We start from the raw sequence: 22,558 nt of genomic DNA on the forward strand, positions 1-22,558 counted from the left end.
TTGTCCCAGCTTCCAGTCTGACACTCACTACTATACCCCACAGGCCCTCACTGAGGTAAAGGGGCTTCACTGCTGGCTCCTTGCTTAAGAGTACAGAGTTTCTTTTCTAGGTACACCTGCCTTCCTAGCTGCGCACTAGGAAGTGTGTGGAATGTTTTCCCTGACAGGCAGACCCTAAATTTAAACTTACAAAAATATTGGTGGTTTGTTGTATTGTCGAAGGCTTTCACAGCCGGAGAACGATGGTTGTTGTGGGTTTTCCGGGCTGTATTGCCGTGGTCTTGGCATTGTAGTTCCTGACGTTTCGCCAGCAGCTGTGGCTGGCATCTTCAGAGGTGTAGCACCAAAAGACAGAGATCTCTCAGTGTCCAGACACAGAGACACAGAGATCTCTCAGTGTCCAGACACAGAGATCTCTGTCTTTTGGTGCTACACCTCTGAAGATGCCAGCCACAGCTGCTGGCGAAACGTCAGGAACTACAATGCCAAGACCACGGCAATACAGCCCGGAAAACCCACAACAACCATTGGTGGTTTGTGTTGGTGCTAACTTCTCAGAAGTCTAGCAGCCTAAGCCAAAGGGTCTGCTTCTACATTCTAAGAGCAGGAACAGGCTGTTGTCTGCTCTGAGGAGAGGGAGAAACACTCTGTACATGCTCAGAGGTATTTTAGTTCTTACCTTTCCCAGGAAGGGAGGGAACAGGCTTAACTGGCTAGGGTATAAGATCAAGGCCAAGATGATAGAAGATCCCACCCCTCCCCTGGTCAGATAGGTGCTGAAACACGAGACCCTGCCCCTCTACGGAAGTTGGGTAATGCAGTTTACTCTTTGGGGATACTCAAGAATCAAAGTCTCTCTGTGAAAGGGACAGCTCAAGACTGAGCTACAAAATTCAAACAGCAGCCCCCCCACACACTTGTTACCAACAGGACCCAGTCAACTTCCCCTGTTCAGGTTTGTTTTCTATTAAGCTTGAGCTTCCTGGTGAGTTCCATTTTAAAAAAAACAGGACAGAAATAATCCAAATAACTGCAAAATATTATTGGAAAAAAGCACAGTATCCCAGGGCCTAAAAACTGGCCCCCTCGTACAGTCTCGATGTAGGCCCAGTTGTGGTCCTTAATCCCAACCAAGAAGTCTGCCTTCCCCACTTTGGATTGCCACACCACTTGACGCTTCCCAAACTGCCCCTCCCCCAGCAAATCGCTACAACTTTGACTCTCTCCAGTAGAGCAACAGCGGCAGCCCCACACCCTGCCCCCTCCATCCACCCTTGCAGATGCCTCCATGAAACTGGGCCTGCTTCCCCGTGGCCGCTTCTCCTGCCTCAACCCCATCAAGCCATTTTCTGGCAGCCACAAAAATGTCTCACGCTTTTAAAGCTACAAACAGCCACTGAGGAGAAATCGCATCATAGGCAGAGGTTCTTTTTGGAACAAGAAACCCAAGAGGTCAGGGGAATGATCAGGCCTTTATTAATCGACACGCAGTTCAGTGATGCTTGCCAACAACCCAGAACTAAACTCAGATGTAGGCTGAAATCCTCTGATAACTCCGAGAGGTATGCTGGGTTCCTTCATGTAGCTAGAAATGAGGTGCCAAAGGGAAACCAGGCACAGCTACAGAAGGCACCTGTTGTACAAAGGCTCCAGCCATGTAACACAATTAGTTTGTCACGGAGACCCCTCAAAGCCCCTAGACAAGGGGGTGAGCTTCTGTGATTGATTTGTGGGGTGGGGGTGGTGACCAAACAAGGGATATCTCCCCCATAACTCTTCTTGCGCCACAAAAGCACACCCTCACGGTGAACCGAGATACAGCCATTTGGAAATACAAAACGACACTTAACGTTGCTTTTTGCTATGGATGTATCTCTGTTTTACCTCACAAGGGCACGTGAAACAGCCCCAAAGTGGCACAGAAATGACACATTAAGGCATGAGTGGGCAACCTTTCCAGCCCAAGAGCCACATTTGGGTCCCTGTCTTCTTCTAAGGGCCCCAAGTTGAATGCTGGCTCTGTTTCCAAAAAACTGGAATCTAACTAAGAGTCCTCGAAAGATGAGGCCCACATTGCTCCGCTTAGTGGCCCTCAAGCTGTTCCCCCTGCTAACCAATGCTTTAGCCTTCTGGTGGGAGGATGCTCCCAACATGCCATTGGGCAGTTTGAGGGGCCAGAAGAAAGTCCCCTGCAAGGTAGATGTCCCTCCTGGGCCACCAGTTGCCCATTTGTTAGAAACAGAAGATACAAACAGAAGATACAAAGCTCCAGCCCTTTGTCACCATGGTGAGTGTTTACTTTACTCCAGTGATCTTTGTGTATGTCCCAGGATGGTCATCTTGGCTTCTTTCCCTTGGAGACACAGCAGTCTCAGAGTCCAAAGGCACTGTTAATGGTTTTGCAATACAAAAATGACGGTCTTTTAAATGCAAGTTAAAAAGATAAACTGGCACCAACATATTCAAACCAGTGTTTGCTTGGTTTTTGGCAGAGAATTCCTGGTGGAGACAAAGCATCTGGTTATTTCCAGGCTGGAATCCTCCTTCCTGCCTCCACACGATTTGCATGGCGAAAGTGGAGTCCTGCCCAAATCTGACCTCATAAAAGAACTGGGAGTTCCCACCAAGGGTCTGGCTACGTCTTGCAGGCTTCCAAGTTCTCTGCTGACATGACTCTGCAGTTTCTGCCAGTCTCTATGTTGCTGCTCTGGCACTTTGCCGAAAGGGGGTCAGAATGTGACTTCCATGATTTCCTCAGATGGAAAAGGTGGGACTTGGATTTTATGTGAGCTGCCAACACAAATTGTTATCATTCAGAACCAATTCAGAAGATTCATTTGGAGATCTCAATCACAGAATCATAGGGTTGGAAGGTAACTCTAGGGTCATCTAGTCCAACCCCCTGCACAATGCAAGGAATTCACAACTACCTCCCCCCAACACCCCCCCCCCCCAGTGATCCTTGCTCCATGCCCAGAAGAGGGCAAAAATAATACTGTTTTCTATCTAATATAACACACACACATACCCCTGAGTAGATGTTAGAGATTAAGGGGAAAAAATTAGGATGAAATCACAGCTCTCTGAATGTCAGCTGTGGAAATCATTTGCACAATTAAATTTGCACAATTAAAACAAAGGACAGTCAGGATTGTGCCCTGGCCTAAACATGCAACAGAACGAGGATGGAGCATTCCACGTCAGTTAGCAGAGCGGATCACATATGGGATTCAATACACACACATTCACTGATGCACCAATTTTTCACCTGCAGGAAGGTTGTTTTCCAGTTCCCAAAATTCAAACACCATCCTACTACAGACTGAAGAGGCACACCTGCCTTTTACCCACTTTATACAGACAAGAATGTGAAGTAGGAGGGTAGTGGACAGTGCCACTTTAGAATGCTGCCCATGTAAAAAAAAAATCCCTGGAAGGAAAAACGTAGCACATGAGGGGAAAGGGTTCTAGCCCAGCCCAATTCCTAAGTGCTGGTTTTCAACCAGCAAGGGGATTTTTAAAAGAAGGGGGAGTCATTCAAAAATACAGCCAAGCAGATCTCAGATTGAGCTCCGGAGATCTGCAGTTTGAAGCAATACATTCCATCCCACCATCTCAAAACTTGACTGTTGCATTAGAAGTAAATTGAGCTCTCCTTCCACTTGATTCATAGAGGGTGTTTTTATGGAGTGTTATCTTCAGAGCAGAAAGGAGAGACCAGACTAGATCTGTCGGTATCTAGTCAGTCTCCTGCTGTTCTAAGCAGCCTGTAGTCATCTTCCCAGCCATACCCCCCCTCCAATGATTAGTTTCTTGCGGTCTGACTATGTTGAGTAAGAGAGCAAGCAGGTCCATGAGGGACTGCAGAAAGTGAACACTCTCCAGGCTGCTTTGGCCAGGGAACAGAGAACTTTTGCTGCTACATCATGCGGGAAGGGGAAGTGGTGGGAGAAGAAAGGATGAAAAACGACAGATGGCTGCTTATAGCTGGGCTTGCTCCAGACCTCACCCAGCTTGTCAAGTGGCTGCTTCTACATTCCAGTTGTAAACAATGACTGTGTGGCTCCAGGCAGGGCGAGGCCTTTGTTTGGGAGACCTGGGTCCAGTGGGCTTCAACCCCCACCCAGCTTCTAACCTGCCTGTTTAAAAATTGCTTTTTCACTCCCACTAGCTACCTCACCATTCCATTCTCGATCCCCAATGATGATTCTTTCACACAGCACACACTCATGGGCTCTCCGCTTGTTCTCATCCGGCTCGCGCTCCATCCTGATAGGCTCCACCAGTGGCTGCCGCCCCTTGGGAGGGAGCAAGAAGGGGTGACTTCAGACTATCTTGTTTTGCTATTCTTTAAAGAGCAAGCAGGTACCTCACCTCTCCCTTTATCTAGATCCCTCTTTCTGGTGCAGAATTTCTACCAAAGCGCAAACTGGCCTACCAGCAGTACCTCCTGTCCTGCAAAACGCTGTTGATGCTCAGCTATGCATCACATTGAATAAGCCTCCAGAAGCAGCTGTCTCCATGTTAGGACAGTGCTTGGATGCTGTGATCCAGGGGCTGAGGAAGCACATGCTGAATCTGAATCCTGATAAGATGGAGGAGATGCTTGTTAGGCGGGTTGAGATTCTACAGAGAGTTGTGCTGCCCACTTTGGATGGTGTGGCTTTATAACTCCCAACACAATTTCGGAGTCATGTTGGAACCAGCCCTTCTACTGGAAAAGCAAGTAGAAGAGGTGGCAAAAACTACCTTTTTCAGACTCAGCCAACCTAGCCATGCAAATCCACACTATGTTAACCTCAAGACTGGACTACTATAATACACTGTAGATGGATCTGCCCTTGAATACAACATGGAAGCTACAATGGATGCAGAATAGATCAGCTATGCTGTTGGAAGTGTCAGGCATTTCGAACTCAGTACCCCATTTTACTGGCAGCTGATTTGCTTCCATGCTCAATTTAAGGTGCCAGTGTTAACTTTAAAAGCCCTTCATGACAATTCTGCCCCTGTATATCCACAAAGCAGCGCCAAACATCAAATCAGGGACGTTTAGTATTTTCATCTCTGTCAGGGAGAACAGTTTCTGCTTGGACTTTCTCGAGGTCTGCTTCTGATCTATGGAATGGGCTTCCAGAGTATTTAGGCAGGCCTCAAAACAGGCAGATTGTGGCTTGCAGCTGGTGGTGGAGTGGGACACTATAGATAAGCTAGTGTAATGAAACAGAATCCTCCCAGGATGCATTTCTTTTGTTTCATTATTTACATGACACTGTTTAGTTTAGAAACTTCTGTAAGCCATTTGGGTTCCTCAGGAGAACAGCAACATATAAATTCTTAAATAAATTTTAAAAAAAACTTTGGTGTCCCATTTGTGGTGAAAGAAATGCACTTTGCACACAGTCAAGATGTACACTAGCAAAATGCCAGTCGTTATAGCAGGTGGTGTGTGCACGTAAAGAAAGAGAGACCCTGAGTCCCTGACAGTGCCAGGCACTCACCCTAGGCAGAGAGCTGTTGCATCTTTAAGTTCACTCTTGCACACACCCATAATCCCTCTTGGTCACCCAGCATCATCATCTGGAGTAGTGCCCCAGCCAGTCCTAGATGCTGCTCCCCTCAACTGTTTTACAAATTAGAGTTTCTATCATAGAACTGATCTATCCCCTATCTGTACCCTCCCCCCAGTCACCCCCTGCTTCAAGGACATGCAGCCTATACACACCTTCAGACATCAAAAGGTATTCTCTGGGAGATGTACAGTTCTCTCAGGCCATTCCTGACATATGAAACAGCTGACACACAAACCTACAAGCTCTATAAAGCCACTCTTCTATTCCCGTCAGCTCCCCAAATTCCCCAGCAGCAAGTTCCAAACGCTCACAATCATGTGTTGCTGTGGCAAAATGTCACTCCTCCCCTTTTCTTCCTTTGTTTGTTCAAACCCAGCTACCTCTTTGTTACCTACCTGGAGAAAGCTATCCACAATATGGACAGCTGGCTCCAGCACCTTCTTCTCCCACTGAGAGAGATCAGAGACTTCTAAGCCATATACAAGGGGAGCGTTGGGTCCAGGGCCTGGAGAGAGAAGGAATCACAGGGGGGTCAGCAGAATCCCAAACCTGCACCCCTCCACAGGGGAGGCACAGTATGGATATGGATACAGTGTGGTGTCGGGGCTGTAGTGTCTAACAAGGATCTGGGAGACCCAGGTTCAAATTCCCACTCTTCCAGGGAAGCTTAGTGGGTGACCTTAGGCCAGTCACGCCCTCTCAGCCTAACTGATCTCTCAGAATGGTTGTTGTGAGGGAAAAAATGGAGGAGAGGAGAATGATGTGAGCTGCTCTGGGTCCTCACTGGGAAGACAGGCAGGGTATAAACGAAGTAAAATAAATATTAAGTGTCACTCTGAGGTAAGTCTGTTCTTCTGAGTCTCAGTTCAATTTATGAATATTTTCAAGAAGCAAAGCAAAGGCCGAAAGAGGAGGGGGGAACAGAGGCACCCGGCTGGCCCCTGAATCTGGAAGATCTCAACTGAGATCTCAATCTAGGCAGGGGCCAGAAAGCAGCAAGACCTCCACACAATGATGGAGGCCACGCCCCAAAATGAGGACCACCTCAGAATCGCACATGCGTGAACTCTCCATTTAAAATGGAGCACAGGAAGGTACGTTGATCTAGAAACTGAGATCTAGACACTTGGATAATGTTTAAAAACCCCTTCCCCAAGCACCAAGGATTGCCAAAGGCTTCACTGAATGTGAAGGGACTGCAAGGCCCGCAAGACCTGTCCATGAGTACCAGAAGACCCAGCCCCACCAGACCCCTCCAAGGAACACAGCCAGCTCGTTTGTGTTTCCTTCTGCCTGCCCTATGCCAAGTGCTGCTCTCACCTGCCAGCTGCCCAGCCAAGTTCAACAGCAGTTGGGACAAAGGGCCACCTGAGAGGGGTTAGACGCCAACCTCTGAGCAGGTGATGCCGATTATTACCCAGACCACAAAAACCCAACCCAAGGCACACCTGTCGGCTGCTTGGCAAAAGGTGAGCACAGGGCGCCGTACAGCTGGCCTGCGAAAAGACTCTCCCAAACCCTTCCAAACTCCTCGTCTTCTCCCTTCTCAAGTTTCTGCACGGCTTCCCCCGCCCCTCCAACCCTGGCCCTTTTCCTGACCCCACCAGGAACCTTTCAGCAAGTGCCGGGCTCCCAGCTGCCAGCCCTGGCTCTGCTCCAAGCTTAGAGTATGGCAGGGAAGTCCTGCTGGCTCACGGCCAGAGCCATCCATGCAGCGAGCCAAGGAAGAGCCGATTGGATCTGGAAGGGCAGCTGTCAGCTGGGCCTTTCGGCTCCGGCTTGGGGAAAAGGCAGGAGTCGTGACAGGGGGCATGCCCGCTTCACATGAGAGCAGGAATTGGGCTCGGTGGGCTAAGGAAACCCTTTATTCAAGGCTGGGCAGATTCTGTGCTAAAACATAAGAACTTTCTATGCCTAGCAAATCTGAATCCTGTGTTCAAATGCCACATCCTGCCCTTTCTCCTGTTGAATCAGAGCATGCACAAAGTGTTTTCTAGTCTCCAGGCCCAGGAAGGGAAGAACCAAACACCATAGTGATCTGAGCAGCAAACAGAGAAAATGTTGGACTTGAGGCCCAAACCTCTCTGGAAGCTACACCTGCTGCCCAGGATGGTGGTTGTTACTCTGTAGGGATGGAAAGGCACTCCACACATGCTCAAAAGCACTTCAATCTTTATCATCTGCACATTTTTCAAGGTGAGCTCTAGCAGCAAGCCAGTTCCGGAGCAAACTCTGGCTGGAATGGTGTTGAGAAAAAACAGGGGAGACAAGGAAGAGAAGTGATAAAAGAGCAAAGAAAATGGATCTTCTTCAGCAAGCATAGCTGGGGAGAGAAATACGCTTCCCCGCTCCTCCCTCGGAATCAGGGAAGAGGGACTTACGTCTTAAGAAGCGGTTCTTGACCCACTTGTTCTGCTTGCGGGCGTATCGCCTGGTCACCAACTTCAGGGCCTCAATTCCTGAAATAATGGAGGTGGAGGGGAACAACAGCAGAAGTCAGCACTGAATGCAGGGAGCATCTTGCATCACACAACAACAGCACGTAAGCAAGAAAAGGCCCCTGGTGCACGTCACAAGGTCTGGTAAGCTGAGAGACGCCAGTGTTTATTCTGCAGAATGTTTTGAAGGAGATGCGTGCCCGGGAAGAACCCTCAGCAAAGATGCTACAGGAGCAGAATTTACACTGCAGATTCCATCTAGCTTTTTTATGCCAGCAGGGCCTTTCCTCAAAGAATCCCGCAGTTCTGTGAAAGCTCTAGGGATGTTTTGTTACTTATTTTCCCTCTCACTATCAAATAAAAATGCCCAGAGCAGCCCTTGCTGGCCCAAGTCAGCTCTTACCTTTGTTTAAGAGCTGCGTGCTCTGCTCCTCTGAGCACTTGCCCTCCGTGATCAGGAATTCGTGAAATTCCTTGAAGCCGATGGACTGGAAAATACCATGCTGATAATCCTGGCTGAGATAAAGGAGCACAAAGCAGGCGGGTCAGAGTACGTGGGCATGCATGTGTGCAAATACACCACCATCCACTGGACAAACGGCACCGTCTGCACACCTCAACCTTTCCGAGCAAGCCGCAATCTTTCAGTAGAGAAGGAACAGGCACGTTAGCAGGCAGCGACCTGACATTCTCTGCTGCCCCTACCATAGCCACGTTTTACTTCCTCTGATTGCCTCCCCTGGACTAACAATGCTAGAAGGGAATATTCGGGAGTTAGGAAATTAGGATTCCACCCCCTCTTTTTTTTTTTTTACTGTCCCTGTTGTCTTCACAGCAGCCTCTGCAAGATAGAAATCAGGCAAGCGACACTGCCCCTAGGCTTCCCCATCCATGTCAGGAAAATTTTAATTTCCAAAAGAGTAAGAAAAGAAGAAAAAAAGTGCTATTGTAGGATTGGGAAAGGCAAGGGGGGATGGCCTGCCTGGCCAGTGCAAGAGATTAATAATAAAGAGGGGAACCACAGAGCAATATAACCAAAACAAAAAATGCCAAATGAATTGCTGTATCTAGGTTTAGGCTTCGCCTTACAATCCAAAGAGATTGGTGACATTGTTTCAGTGACACTGTGTGCTTTTGGCATTTTTTGTTTGGGGTAGTGAAGGAAGGCCATCGGGAGCAGATGCAACGGCAGGGCAAGGAGCGCTCTGTAGCGTCTCTCTTGGGCAGGAAGTCTCTGTGCAAAAGGAAGCCCCCTGCACTACCCAAAGCCAATCACAGGCTCCCAGCTTCCCCTCCATCCCTGGGAGGCCCTTCAGCCAGGCCACGGAAGAGGAAGGAAGGGAGGGCCCACTCACCAGCTCTCCGCCATCTTCTCCTGGTTGTATCGCCGGTGGAAATCTCGCAGTTCCTCCAGCAGCCCAGCTGCCAGCATGGCGTCCACACGTGCATCGAGCCTCTCATCCAGAACTAGGGAGACCAGAGAATGGAAGGTTAAGGGGGGCAGACAGAAGGGTGCAAAGAGGCACCGGGAGCAAACGGGAAACCCTTCCGTGCTTGTGCCAGGAGGAGGCAGGCCCCTGTTGCTTTGGGAGCCTCCTTTGGGCAGTCGGAACCTGCCACAAAGAACAGGAAGGGCAGCCTTCCAAATTTCCCTTTTAATTCCTTCTACTGCATCTGGGGTTCTACAGTCTGGAATCTGAAGGTACGTTTCCAGCCTTGAAACATCCCACATCATTGCTAGTGCTCTCTCAAGAGAGCCAGCAACATCAATATTTCTCCAGCCAGTTTAGCAGATATTATCAAGGTAAAACGATGACTAAAAAGGCCTCACCATCAAGCCCAAGAAGGGGGGGGGGGCGTGATTTATGCAAGTAATGGAGGCACCCTGGAAGGCTGGGGGTGAGGGTAGCCATTTCCACCCCTCCCTCGTTTTTACCTGCCTGTTCTGCATAAAGCCATAAGATGCAAGGGTTGGGATACTTCAGGCCCCCCCCCAATGGGCCCCCGCCTTCCTCCTGCTGCTGCTTCTGCAGCAGCTCGCTGTGGGTGAAGCCCGTTTCTTCATACACTTGCAAACTCCTGCAAATGAGAAAGACAGGTGAGCAGTTTTAGGGGCACAGCCTTTTAAAAAGTCTTTCAAGCATAAAAATGGGAGGGGAGTTGGCACACAAGCACAGTTGCCTGTGGGTAAAGGAGCACCAAAAGGACTGAAAGAAAAATCAGCATCAGTGAGTAAAAGAAGGGCCCATGTTGTACCAAAGATCTTTGGGGCGTATCTCCTTTGGGTGCCCCGGATCTTGCTAACTGCTGAGAACCACCAAGTGTGGCAGTTTTACGGCTCTTCATCCCAAACACCCAGGAAGCCACACAAGGGGCGTGCTGGAATGATCTGCCTGGTCTCTGCAGCAGACAAACTTGCTTCCTCTCTCTTTGGGCAACAACCATGACACAAGAGTAGGGAGATCACAGATGCCAGCCATAACAACGGTTCTGATTACTACTGTATGTTTTGGGGCCCTAAGAAGCACAAAAATAGCCACCGGAGGACTGGCATGCTCCCAGCACAAATGTTTTCATGCAATACTTCTCACCTTAAAAAACCCACACTCTCATAAAGCAAGGAACGCAGAGGGAATAGCGGTGCCACTGAACTGTGTGGGACACTGGAAGCCACCCACAGGGAAACAGTTTCCAGTGGCTCAGCAGCCTAATACTGCCTGTGCCAGCAAGGTGCACCCTCTTCCGAGGTTCCCCACTTAACATGCATAGCAGTCACACCAGCCCCTGAGTTCTCCAGCATTCTGGATGGGAAAGCAGGCCCTAAACCAAGCCCAGCCTTCTATTGTTGAATTGGAAGGCAGAAAGGACCACTCCTCCAACCACCAGCAACCAGACCTCCAAGAATTACTGGGGCTGAAGAGGCTGACTGTGGTCCAGCCCCCTCCTAAACACTTGTCCAATCCATGTGAACAGGGCGTGTGTCTCTCCACCTGCCCCTGGGGAGGGCTGGGCTGGGAAAGTCTGGGCCAGGCATCAAGTCCAGACACGCTGCAGCTCTGTTTCCCACACTGCCGAACTATGCTGCTCAGCCGGTGCAGCGACTTTGTCTCACAGCAACCAGAGGAAAAGCATCCTTGGGCCACCAAGCCCAGCCCAGGAGCTGAGGATCCGGGAGCTGTTGCTGCTTTATGGGGCGTGAACCTTCACACTGGAGTGCAGTTCACCTCGGGGGCAAGAGTAGGCGCAGCTCCCTCGAAGCCCTGCAGGGGAGGTTCTTAAACTAGGTCAGGAGAGAACTGTACCACCCTCCCCAATGATCAAGCTAAAGTCAGGCAACTCCAAGAGAACAAGGGAGGGGGCACATGCTCAGCTGTTTCTCCTAAACATTGGCAGGCCTGTTGCACACCGTCTAGATTCTCTGCAAGGCTCAGTCCCGGAGCTTACAAAGCCCATGTAAAGAAGAAAGCACCTCTGAGCACCGGCAGAGTGCTTCTCTCTCTCTTCCTTTGGTAACCCCCCACAAAGAAGTGTGTGTGGGGGGGAAGGGGGGTGTTCTCACAGTTTAGAATTATGAAGCTATGAATTCAAATATAGACTACACACATCCACGGAGGAAAGATCCAGCAAGAGCTGGAAACTGAATAGAACCAACATATTTAGAGGCAGTACACCTCTGAACATCAGACGCTGGCAAGGGACTGCTGTCTTCATGCTCAGCTTATGAGATTCCCGGAGGCAGCCCGCTAGGTACTGCTGCAAACATGCAAAACAGCGCCTTTGGCCTAATCCAGAGCATCACAGTCTCAAAGAACACTTGGGATGTGAGATTACATCTAGCTGTCCGCAAGTCAGTCTTGCTCCCTGATGAATGCAGTGGTGGTGACTGCAAGTCTGCCTTGTAGCTGAGCTCCTGGCCAGGAAGACTCACCTGGCTACCTTCCGCTTATCGTGGGGATGCAGTTTGCCTGCCATCTCGGGGTCCACCTGGGTCAGGCGGCGATGGAGCTCTGGGCCATCCAGCTTCTCCAATTCGACTTTCCGATCAGATGTTCCTCCTGCTGGACTTGGAGTCCTGGTCTTCTCCTGCAGGTGATTTTTTTTGGGAGTGATATCTAAAATCTCCCTCTGACTACAAAAACTTCATAAACCACATTAGTGCAGGTGAACCTCTAAGCTTGCTTTCTACTTCTTAGCAGAGCAGAAGTACCGTTCAGCCCCATGAGGTCCTGCTGAAGGGAAGGAAGCTGGACAGAAGCTCAACAGGGCCCTTGAATGCAAAAATACATTTAGCACAAGGAGTTACAGATTTATTCTCACTACACTGGGCTTACCCAGATTTAATTTGAAAGCCTGCACTCTTTCAGGAACGAGCGGGGCAAAGCTGGTGACAGCCCTCCGTTGCAAAGAACAAAGTCTCCCATCAGTAACCAGAAGATATTATGCAAAGTAAATCTGGCAATGAAGTTTTGTTTAACGCATGGATTTGTTTGTGCTCGGAGGCCTGTGTGTGAGATGAAGGGAGGCTCCAGGGCAAACAAGTGTTTTGAGGCAAAGAGCTGCAGCGTTTGAATGTTGCAGTTATGCTGAAATTCTGCAAGAGTCTCAAGATCTATAGAAACTGAGGAGGCCCAGGTAAGTAGCTGTTTTTGGAGGGGTAGGAGTTAAAAAAAAATGCAGAGGGACAAAAATGCTCCTACTCAACAGGCTGCCTATTGACACCCTTCCCCACCCCATTTCAGATCCTTTGAGCAGAAAACAAGAGCATGGCAGGAAGATCCTTTGAGGCTCTGGGTGACTGACACAGGCACAGCAACCCTGGAGCAGGCCAGCACCTTGAGGATCAACGGAATCTCGAAGAAATCCTTCCCTGCCTCGGATATACCACTCAGCCAGGCTTTCCACTACAGCACCGAAGGAGTCTGGTGCTGGGTCTCTCTCCTTCCAGGCCAGCAGACATCCTTCCTCTACTTGAAAAAGCACCTATGGGCCCAAATGCAACTTCTCCCCAAAAGTCAGTACAGGGCTGGGGTGGGGCAGGGTGGTCTTACCTCTGGGTTAATGAGGACCTTCCAGAGCAGAGATTCTATGTAATAGTTGGTTCCCCCAACCACAATTGGGATCTTCTTGCAGGAAAAGAGATCTTGGATGTGTGCCGTTGAGGAACGCAAACAAAAATTGCATGTGTAACAGTAACTCTATGTTGATTAGGAAAATGCAGCTCTCCTAGTTATGGGTAGGTGCCACCAAAAACAGATGCCAAGAACTGGTGTCATAAAACCTGCACACCATCTTCAAGAACACAGTCATTCCTTCCCTTTTTCCAAAGAGGCAACTGGGGGTACCATGTGGACCCAGGGTCAAACAGTACCCTCCTTCTCTGCCTATACTCTCCCTTCCCTTTCTTAGATGCCTACAGTCCTTGCTGGTGCTAGACAGCCAACCTCTGTATTGCCAAATGCTATGACTCAAGTGGACATGCATGTAGGGACTTCATCACTAGGGCTGGAGTAATAGCAACTGTCACCTGAAGCCAGAGATTCATAGGACATGTGCATGCATGCTTTTATTAAGAGGACACTCGCCTGCCCTACAATAAGAATATTACTGTCCTGCAGTGTTGCTGTCCAGAAACTTTTATTCCAAAATACAAGCCAAATGCTGAACAAATCCACAAAATTTTGGAAGGGAATAAAGAAGGTTCCAGGTTTGTTTCCAATCCCTTCCCTTTTTCAAATTTCCCCTTGAAAGTCAATGAAGGCTAGAAACCTTAGTTCTGATTTACAGAATTCTAACGGAAGTCTGACCTGGATGGTCTAGGCTAGCCCAGTCTTGTCAGATCTCAGGAGCTAAGCAGGGTCAGCTTAGTACTTGGATGGGAGACCACCAAGGAAGTCCAGGATCGATACGCAGACGCAGGCAATGGCAAACCACTCCAAACATCTCTTGCCTTGAAAACCCTACGTGGTTGCCATAAGTCAGCTGCAACTTGATGGCAAAAAAAAAGTCTACAAGTTGGTGCATAGCCCTACATGCTGCCTACATCTGCTAGATGGATGAAAAACTGGGAAATGTCCTAGAGATTTCAGGCATAACTAAGACAAGATTTTCCAGCTTTCAGATTCTGGCTCCATTATAACCAATCCCCAAGTTATTTTCACCACCTCTGCTTGCCTGACAAATGCTTAGCAAGCCCCTGAATGGAGCCTGAGCACCTTCTCTCTTCTCTTCTGTGCCACACCACTGACACGACACTCGCACAAAAGTGGGGGAGAGAACACCTTGCAAGGAAAGGATATGAGGGACGTGGCTTTGTTCCGGAAGTCCACCACGGTGTAGTTGGTCACCAAGGGGTCCACAAAACTGATCATGTGATGCTTGCACAGCGCCTGCTCCTCTGGGGAAGCTTTGTTGGTGATTATGTCCAGTCCTTGGTATATCTGAAACAGGCAGACAGAGAGAGATTTCGGCATGAGACTCGTTCCCACCAGGTGGCATGGCTATATCCAGGCTATGCCACTCCTGACTGCAAATGGCAGCGCACATAACGGAGTCTTCCTCTATAAAAAAACAAAAGCAGTGCTGGGGAGAGGAGGGTTTTTTTTATGGAAAGAGATTTCCATAAAGAGAGGGTTTTTTGTATCTGCCGTATGCAACGGTACTGCCCAGACACAGAACTTCAGAGTGGAAAGAACTATTTAGTGAGAGTGCATTATTTCCTCCAAGTTTGCTTTTTTTAAAAAAATTGTGCATGTGTGCGCGCGCACACACACCATGGGGAGTACCAGGAGCTCCAAGGCGGTGGTTTTGGGTGGAATAAGAGCATGAGGGAAGAGAATTAAATGCCCCCCCATCTCCTTCCACACTGGTTCGTCCTGCCCGCTGACATTCTCTGCCAGCGCTGGAGGGAACCGCACAACGTTGGATACAATCCAGGCACCAGTTGTAAGACTTCATTGCGTGTGACGGTTGTAACATGTCCCAATGACCCAGTGCTCAGAAGCACACAGCCTGCCCAGGGTCACCCAATTCTCTTTAAGAACAAGCATTCCGCACGCAGGCAACATTGTTTGACTGGCTCCATGGGCATATCCGAACAGAGCTCAGTGAAGCATGGGCAGAGTCCCCCAGAGGTCACGACTGAGCCATAGCTACATGAACGAGCCTCAGAGAAACGTCAAAGCTCAACCCATCTCCTTTTTATGCCACATGCAGAGATTAACTGAACTTCACTCTGTTCAGCCTTGGGAGTTGCTCATCCCCAGACCGAGCTCCAAAATATACAAAGCAATCACCAAGAACAGAGATATCCTGAGCAGGAACAGAGTGCATTTGGGTTACCTCTGACCTACCACAACCAAACCATATGGTTTGGGTATGGGAGTGTGACTTGGGTCGCAGGATGGAATTCCTAGGCATGCCTTATGCCCCACTGCCAAGATTAGAAATAAATTGTGAAAGACGTTCCCACTGACATTGGGAAGGAACACGTCTCGGCAGGTCAAGCACGGAAGAACAAGAAAGGGAGAGGTGAGCCACAGCAATGGCCTAAGGGCCTTTCAGGAAAAGCTTTATCTTCTAGAAGCAGATTACAGGCCTAGAATAGAACCCCAGACAGCAGGCTTAGGTGCAAAGCCACTATTTATGCCAGTTACCCAGGCAAGGAAATCAGCAAGCAGTTCAGGCACAAAAAAGCAGAGGGGGTTCAAGCATGAAGGATAATGGAGGTGGGGAGAGACCAGAGAACTTTGCTTTATGATGCTCACTCCGGAGTGGTGTTTCCTAGCTGCAGCTCAAGTTTGGTAGAGAAGCCCCTCGCAATGAATCATTTTGAATACCCTTCTCACCCACCTGTCAAGATTATTTAATTCAATCGGAGAACCTTTCTCTCCTGATCCAGAGGAGTTGGCCATGTTAATCTGCAGTTGCAAAATAGCAAAGAGTCCAGTAGCACCTTTAAGACTAATCAACTTTATTATAAAGCTTTTGAGAACCACAGCTCTCTTTGTCAGATGCATCTGCACCTGATGAAGAGAGCTGTGGTTCTTGAAAGCTTTACAATAAAGTTGGTTAGCCTTAAAGGGGCTACTGGACTCTTCACTATTTCTCTCCTGAGTCTCTCTCTCTTTCACCCTTACTACCCCAGAAAATCCCTCTTTGAGATGCCCTAAAGGAAAGAGGGGGATGTAAATGCTGCCAAGGTGATGATGGGAGGGCCAGGGGACAGCCCAGCTCCAGACACCTCCCAGAAAGCCTGGGCAGTATCTGCTGCAGCTCAGAGGGCAGCAGATATTAGGCCCTGCCTATTGGCTCCACTGGTCCACGTGGTCCCTTTAAACAATTTTGCCACAACAGCAGCTTCACCCCAGCAGGGCAGGGGATAAGGACCCCACTACAAGAAGAAAATACGAGTGAATCAGAAAAGAGAATCATGCCCGATTGCAGAGGATGGCTGCACAGGTGGCCCCGGGGAACCCACATCTCCCTCCTAGCACAGGGGTCATTTAAAATGCCTTTACACTCACCCCCCCCTCGATAAAAACCACTGCATACAACCTGATGGACTCCCCAGGATTGACTTCAGCAAGATTCCACCATCAGTCCCATAAAGACTTGTACATGGTAACTAAGAATACCCACCACAATTTATTTCAAATGGATAAATATTAGAGCGCTCCAGAAGTTATATTACTTGACACTGAAGTCTTGTACCCCCCTCAATGTTAAATTTATTTGAAATTTTATTTTACAATTTGTATGGGCAAGGGTTGCCCTGATCGGGATGGCCGAGGCTAGCCCGATCTCATCAGATCTCATAAGCTAAGCTGGGTTGGCCCCGGTTAGTACTTGGATGGGAGACCACCAAGGAAGTCCAGGGTGGCTATGCAGGGGCAAGCAATGGCAAGCCACCTCTGCTCATCTCTTGCTTTGAAAACCCGACCAGGGTTTGCCGTAAGTCAGCTGCAACTTGACGGCACTTTTCAATACCATATATTGGAAGAAATGTGCATGGGGAGTGGTAACTTGGGAGGCAGAAGATGCAATAAATCTCCCCCCAAACGCTTGAATACAGGCAAAATTAAAGAGGTCCATCATAGCATACAGTCCCCTTAAACAGCAGGCACCCATGTTGCATGTGAAGCACCAGGACTTTGGGAGGAAGAGGAGAAATGCCACTTCATTTCACATTCTGTGTCCAGCATTGTCCTGAACGGACCCCATCCGTGCAAGCAGAAGCAAGCACTTCTCTTTCTTAACTGTTGTCCTGTCCCCTTGCCCTGCCCTGTGACCAAAAGCAGACAAGATCCCCCTTCCAGCTTTTCAAAAGAGGGCCCATTGTTCGACTGCGGTGCACCCTCCTCGCCTGAGCCCCATCATTCATTCTTGCCAACACAAATCTCTTCAGTGCTGTCTGTCCACAGGCCCCTGGCACCACCCTGGCACAAAAGGCCTGGCTGCTGCTGAGAACATCTGCTAGGCCCTTCTGAAAGGGCCCTACAGACAAGCAGGGGTCAGAGGAAGCGTCTCTAGTCCTGCTGCTTGCTCGCTGAGGAAACTGCCCTAGTGTGCAATTCATTAAAGGCAGTCTTTTTGTTCAGAAAGTGGATTTTATTGCTGAGAGCAGGACTGTGTCCTCTTTAGGATTCAAGACTGGTGGAGGAGGGGGGATATGCTTAGCAATCTCAGGGGCCCATACAAGCTTGATTTCTTATATTGTCCATCCTACCCACTCTCAGAGGATCAGGGCACAAACCTAAATCAAACCAGAAGAGAGTGAATTGAAGGGAAGGCCAGGCCTTTTTCTGAACTGTCTGTCTTCATTCGACTCCCCTTCCTTATCAGCAGCTGGCCTTCCACTTCTGCTGATAAGTCTGTTTGGGTGCTGTGAGATTTTCAGGACTCCTGTGAGCTGATGTGCTCACTCACACAAAAGTTTACCCGTTGCAACTCCACACATCTTGCTGCTCTGGCCTTGCCATCTGGGATGGGCTTTGATTGCATTATTTAATCATGCCCGATTGCAGAAACGCAGGGAAAATTACTTACTTTCAGGAGTGGCTGTCTGTTGGGATTCTACAAGAGTTGTTGCTCTGCACTTGCTTCCTATCCAGAAGGTACACTCAAATTCAGGCAGAGAGACAACAGGCAGCTTCCTCCAAGGCTGTACAATGCCTACCCTTACAAATTCTTAAATGTAAAAGTAATGCAAGCCTCAAATTTCAAACGGGAGAGGGAGAACGTGCTTCAGTTACCAGAACTTCAAGAAACAAAGCACTGCATCCTAGCTGCTCCCACAACCCCCACTTCTTTCCTCTTGAACAGAGACTGTAAACTCTGCTGGCCAGAGGCCCTGCTGATCTCCTGTAGAGCCCTAGCCCATGCCCAGTGCTGCAGTAAATGCTGGAGCACCCCTGCCAGGTGCCTATGCAGGTCAGAATTGACCCCCACAAGGAGTTCCCTCTTTTAGCTCATGTGGATTTCCAAACTGGTCCACTCTCAGCAAAACTCCACACCACACACATTCCTTAAATGTCTGGAGGGAAGAGCCGAAGTAATGTCCAAGCCCATCCTTGCTTTAAAAAATGGGTACTAAAAGAATCAAAACGAACAAAGGGGGCTGTCAGCTGGGAAGAGCACGTACAGATGTTGGAGTGGTGGTTTCCCTACAACACCACACAGAAGTCCCCCCCCCCTCACACTCACACACACACTCTGCTACTGTCAGACTGCTGCTTCTGTGCTGATTTACTGAAATGTGCATCTTCCATTAGCAGCAGAATTAGGTACATTTTGCCCTTTAAACTCATACACTTTCCATACTGGTTTAAACAGTAAAGTGCAAATCAGGTGGCCTGTGAGTGGAATTGGTGTGTGTGTGCGGTGGGGCTTTTCCCAGTTGCACAACAACACCAAGAGAAAAGAAAGACCTCTCCAAGTAGGCCGTTCTATAAGGTGGGTGCCAGCACAGAGAATGCACACGACGTACAGGCAGCGTTTGATTTTGCCTATGCGCAAGGTGGCACCTGCAGAAGGCCCTGTTCATAGAGTGAAACTGCATTTGTGGAACTTAAGAGAGGCGGTCCCGTAGATATGCTGGACCAAGGCTGTAAAGAGCTTTGTATGTGATTGCCAATACGTTGAACTGAGCTTGGTAAGTGACAGGTAGCCAGTGGAGCGACGGCAGAATGGGAGCTGTTCCTAGCTCCCAATAATAACCAAGCTCTGAGTTAATTTACAAGGGAGGCAGCACATTACACTAGTAATGTTGATGTTACCATGGCATGGAGGTGGCCAGTTCGGCCGTGTTGAGTTGTGTTGGGGGGGGGGGGCATCTTCCAGACTAGACTGAGGTTGTAGAAAGCATTTTTTGCAGCCGCTGACTTGCTTTTCTAGCTGTGGTGCTGGATCCAGTGTAACCCCTAGACTCTTTACTGAACGCACAGGTCAGACGAATTTCATCGAAAGCGGGGAGTATAATATCCTTCATAAAAGAGTCCAGTAGCATCTTTAAGACTAACCAATTTTATTGTAGCATAAGCTTTCGAGAATCACGTTCTCTTCGTCTGACGAAGAGAACGTGACGAAGAGAACGTGATTCTCGAAAGCTTATGCTACAATAAAATTGGTTAGTCTTAAAGGTGCTACTGGACTCTTTTTTATTTTGCTACTACAGACTAACACAGCTACCTCCTCTGGATCTAATGTCCTTCAAGATCTCTGCCTTCCCAGGTAGCAACACTTCCATCTTGTCTGGGTTCAGTTTCAATTTGTTCACTTTCAGCCATTTGACCACAGCTGTTTGGCAGCGACCCAATCATAGCGGAGAACTGGGATCAAATGCACGCAGCTCCATGGGGGAGGCAGCAGTGGTGAACATGCCAAATTCCCTATCAGACATCAATAAGGAAGGGGCTGAAACAAAACAGCTCCAATGGCATTGCCCCTGTGTAAATCAGTGGTACAGTTGCATTTGGAATACTGTGTGCCTTTCTGATCACACTGTCTCTCCAGAAAGGATATCATAGAACCGAAAGGGGCAACAAAGAAGTTGGGGCACCTTCTCTACCAAGACAGACTAAAGCGGCTGGGCTTTCAGATTTCGAGGGGGGGGGAATTAACCGGGGGGGGGGGCGGTAATGCGATGAATGGCGTGGAGATGGGGGATGATGGAACGTCTTTCTCTCACAAACACACACACATCATATTCTAACTCACCCAATGGAGCTTCCTGGTGGTAGATTTAGGACACTGGATTACTGGAGTTGCAAAGGACCCGCCTGAGACCAGGGAAAGGGCAACACCAGGAAAACAGGGAACCTCTCCTGTGGAGCGGAGCCATTCCCCGAGCTTTGCGCTCTCTGCACAAACTAGAACAACGGAACCGGTACGAAAAGGACAGGAACCGACCGGACCCCTCGCTCCCGGTTGTTACTGCGGCTTCCCAGCCCTGCAAAGAGCCACCAAAGTTACCAGCCCTCCGTTTTTTAGGGCCGCTTGCACTCTCCTCGTGCCAGCCTGAGAGTTGAGTTCCAGAGTTTCCAAGCCTGCGCAAAGCGTCCGCGGTTGGCACCAGGTCGGAGCGCTCCACATGAGCTCGCCCTCTCCTAGCAGCAGAAGCAACGAGTCTAAGTTCCGTGCCGCCCCCGCAAGGCCGTACAGCGCTTTGCATGTGCTCAGAGACACCCTCTGCTGCGGGCGAGCGTGCACCGTCCCTACCTGCATGGAGTCCGCGCTGATGATCTCGCCGCCAAGCCGGAGGCCGAGCTGCAGCGCCAGCCGGGACTTGCCGGTGCCCGTCGCCCCCAGGATCACCACCAGAGGCAGCTGCCGCGCCGCAGCCGCCGCCGCCATGGCCGGCCTGGGCCAGGAGGGAGTTGCGCAGGCGAGCAGCGCCTCTGTGCGCCGCCGACCCGGGAAGAGGAAGGGAAGAGGCGGAGCGCCGGAGGGCGGCGGGGCCGGATCGAGCCGAGCGGTTCTGTCTTTCGGCCGGCTGGGCCAGAGCATGCGAGTCTGTTCGAGGAAGTACTTTGCACATGCCCAGAGGCGCTTCTGCAGTTTTCTTTAGACTGCAAAGAGGGAAGACGCTGCACACGTGCTCAGAGGCACGATGTTCTTTGGAGCATTGTTTCGAGGAAAAGGAGAGGCCGTGGTTCCTATAGCGAAGAAGGGATCTGCAATTGCTGAGAAATGCCCAGCGCTGCTAAAAGCGAGCGACCCCGGACACGTGTGTGTGTTTGCAAGCAACATCATGTAGATCTGGACCCGCAAGCCCACACTTCAAGCTCTGACTCCACTTTGTGGCCTTGGGACTCTCTCTCTCTCTCAATCCCGCCCCCTCCAAAGGCCATGGCCCACTTGACACTGGGGAGCAAAGCCTCGAAACCGTCCTTTTTTTCTTTCTTTTAAAGGTCTGAAATGATGACTCCTCAAAAATCCCCCTTGTGCTATACCTTCTTGCAACTGGAACTTTACCTTGATTCTATCATCATAGCCAGCATGAAATGTAGTAATACTTAGTTCTTTGTCCTAAAAAGGCTCATATGAAATAACTTGGACTGGAAGGGTGTGGGTTAACCTGAAGGTGGGGAGAGGCAAAAAGCATGAACCTTGTGCTCCAAGATATGGGGGCCCCATCCAAACCTCACCTGCTTTGGTTGCCCTTTCCAAAGGCAATAGTGAACACTTTCCTGCCCCTTTGGCTGGGAAAAAGCTGGTAGGAAGACAACTGCCCTGCATTTCACTTGACCTGAAGAGCTGAGGTTGGATTGGTTAGGAGCAGAGTTGAATTGTGGCTTTGCAAGGCCAGTAAAGCTTTGAAGAAAAGAGGTTTGGCACCTCTGAAAACAAACCACAAAGCCATTCAGCCATGATGAGGAAATTCTTTGCAGGCCCTGGTCCCTTGTCACTTGGACTGCATTCCATCGCAGGCCCAAGAACCTGTTTTTTTAATGGCAAAAATAATGGCTCCTAGTACATCTTGTGCATCGTACACACACGCCGCACTTGGTCTTCCTATGATTCTTGCGGGGTGGGCTGAAACTGATTGGCATGCAACAATTGGAAAGAAGTTTGATGGGGAGAAGTGAGGAGAGGGATTCACATGGCAACAATATTGGAAGCGGGAGAATTGTACATGGCACCAGATGCCCTTGGGAGAGGTTGAAGAGATTAACTGGGCCATCAAAGACCAGTAGAAAGGAACTGTTACTGTAGCAACAGAAAATTCAGGAAGAAAAAAAGATGGGGAGACAGTTGCCAGGGTGATGGAAACTATTGCCAAGGTAACAGAAGAGGTTCTGTGATTTTCTGCCATGGCAACAGAAGGAGGGGAGATAGCTTTTCTCCTAGCAACACACATCTCTCACCATGGCAACAGGGGTCCCTGTTCAAAAGCAAGGGATGTTATTGGAGGAGATAGGATTATAGCGGCCTCGCTGGAGCTAGCAGCGAAAATTTACTAACCCAGGCACGGACTTGCCTCCCTGTTGTCCTATAGCAAAACAATATGAAAAATATATGATGCTTTGGCTCACCCAGGTTTTTGTTTTG

At 49.4% G+C, this 22,558-nt stretch overlaps 1 protein-coding gene across 1 annotated transcript; it reads right to left on the bottom strand.

The window, feature by feature from the left end:
- Nucleotides 1-1,453: 1,453 nt before the first annotated feature.
- TRIT1 (tRNA isopentenyltransferase 1) lies at nt 1,454-20,908 on the bottom strand. Its single transcript, XM_054999868.1, has 11 exons — nt 20,726-20,908; nt 14,306-14,448; nt 13,060-13,156; nt 11,940-12,094; nt 9,948-10,090; nt 9,367-9,478; nt 8,415-8,527; nt 7,955-8,032; nt 5,969-6,078; nt 4,181-4,298; nt 1,454-2,790 (listed from the first exon to the last, which is right to left on the bottom strand). The coding sequence occupies exons 1-11, from the start codon at nt 20,858-20,860 to the stop codon at nt 2,636-2,638; spliced, it is 1,359 nt and encodes a 452-aa protein (XP_054855843.1). The 5' UTR covers nt 20,861-20,908; the 3' UTR covers nt 1,454-2,635.
- Between the last annotated feature and the right edge of the window lie 1,650 nt (nt 20,909-22,558).

Source organism: Eublepharis macularius, chromosome 15 (assembly GCF_028583425.1).
Source record: "Eublepharis macularius isolate TG4126 chromosome 15, MPM_Emac_v1.0, whole genome shotgun sequence".
Lineage (NCBI taxonomy): Eukaryota > Metazoa > Chordata > Lepidosauria > Squamata > Eublepharidae > Eublepharis > Eublepharis macularius.

What these genes read in the sequence shown, in the direction of transcription:
- TRIT1 (XM_054999868.1), bottom strand. Translation starts at nt 20,860, where the DNA reads ATGGCGGCGGCGGCTGCGGCGCGGCAGCTGCCTCTGGTGGTGATCCTG. An exon ending in AACAAAGCCACGTCCCTCAT is followed by an intron (nt 13,157 to 14,305) that starts ATCCTTTCCTTG and finishes AACGGCACACAT; the next exon opens with CCAAGATCTCTTTTCCTGCA. An exon ending in GATAAGCGGAAGGTAGCCAG is followed by an intron (nt 10,091 to 11,939) that starts GTGAGTCTTCCT and finishes TCTCATTTGCAG; the next exon opens with GAGTTTGCAAGTGTATGAAG.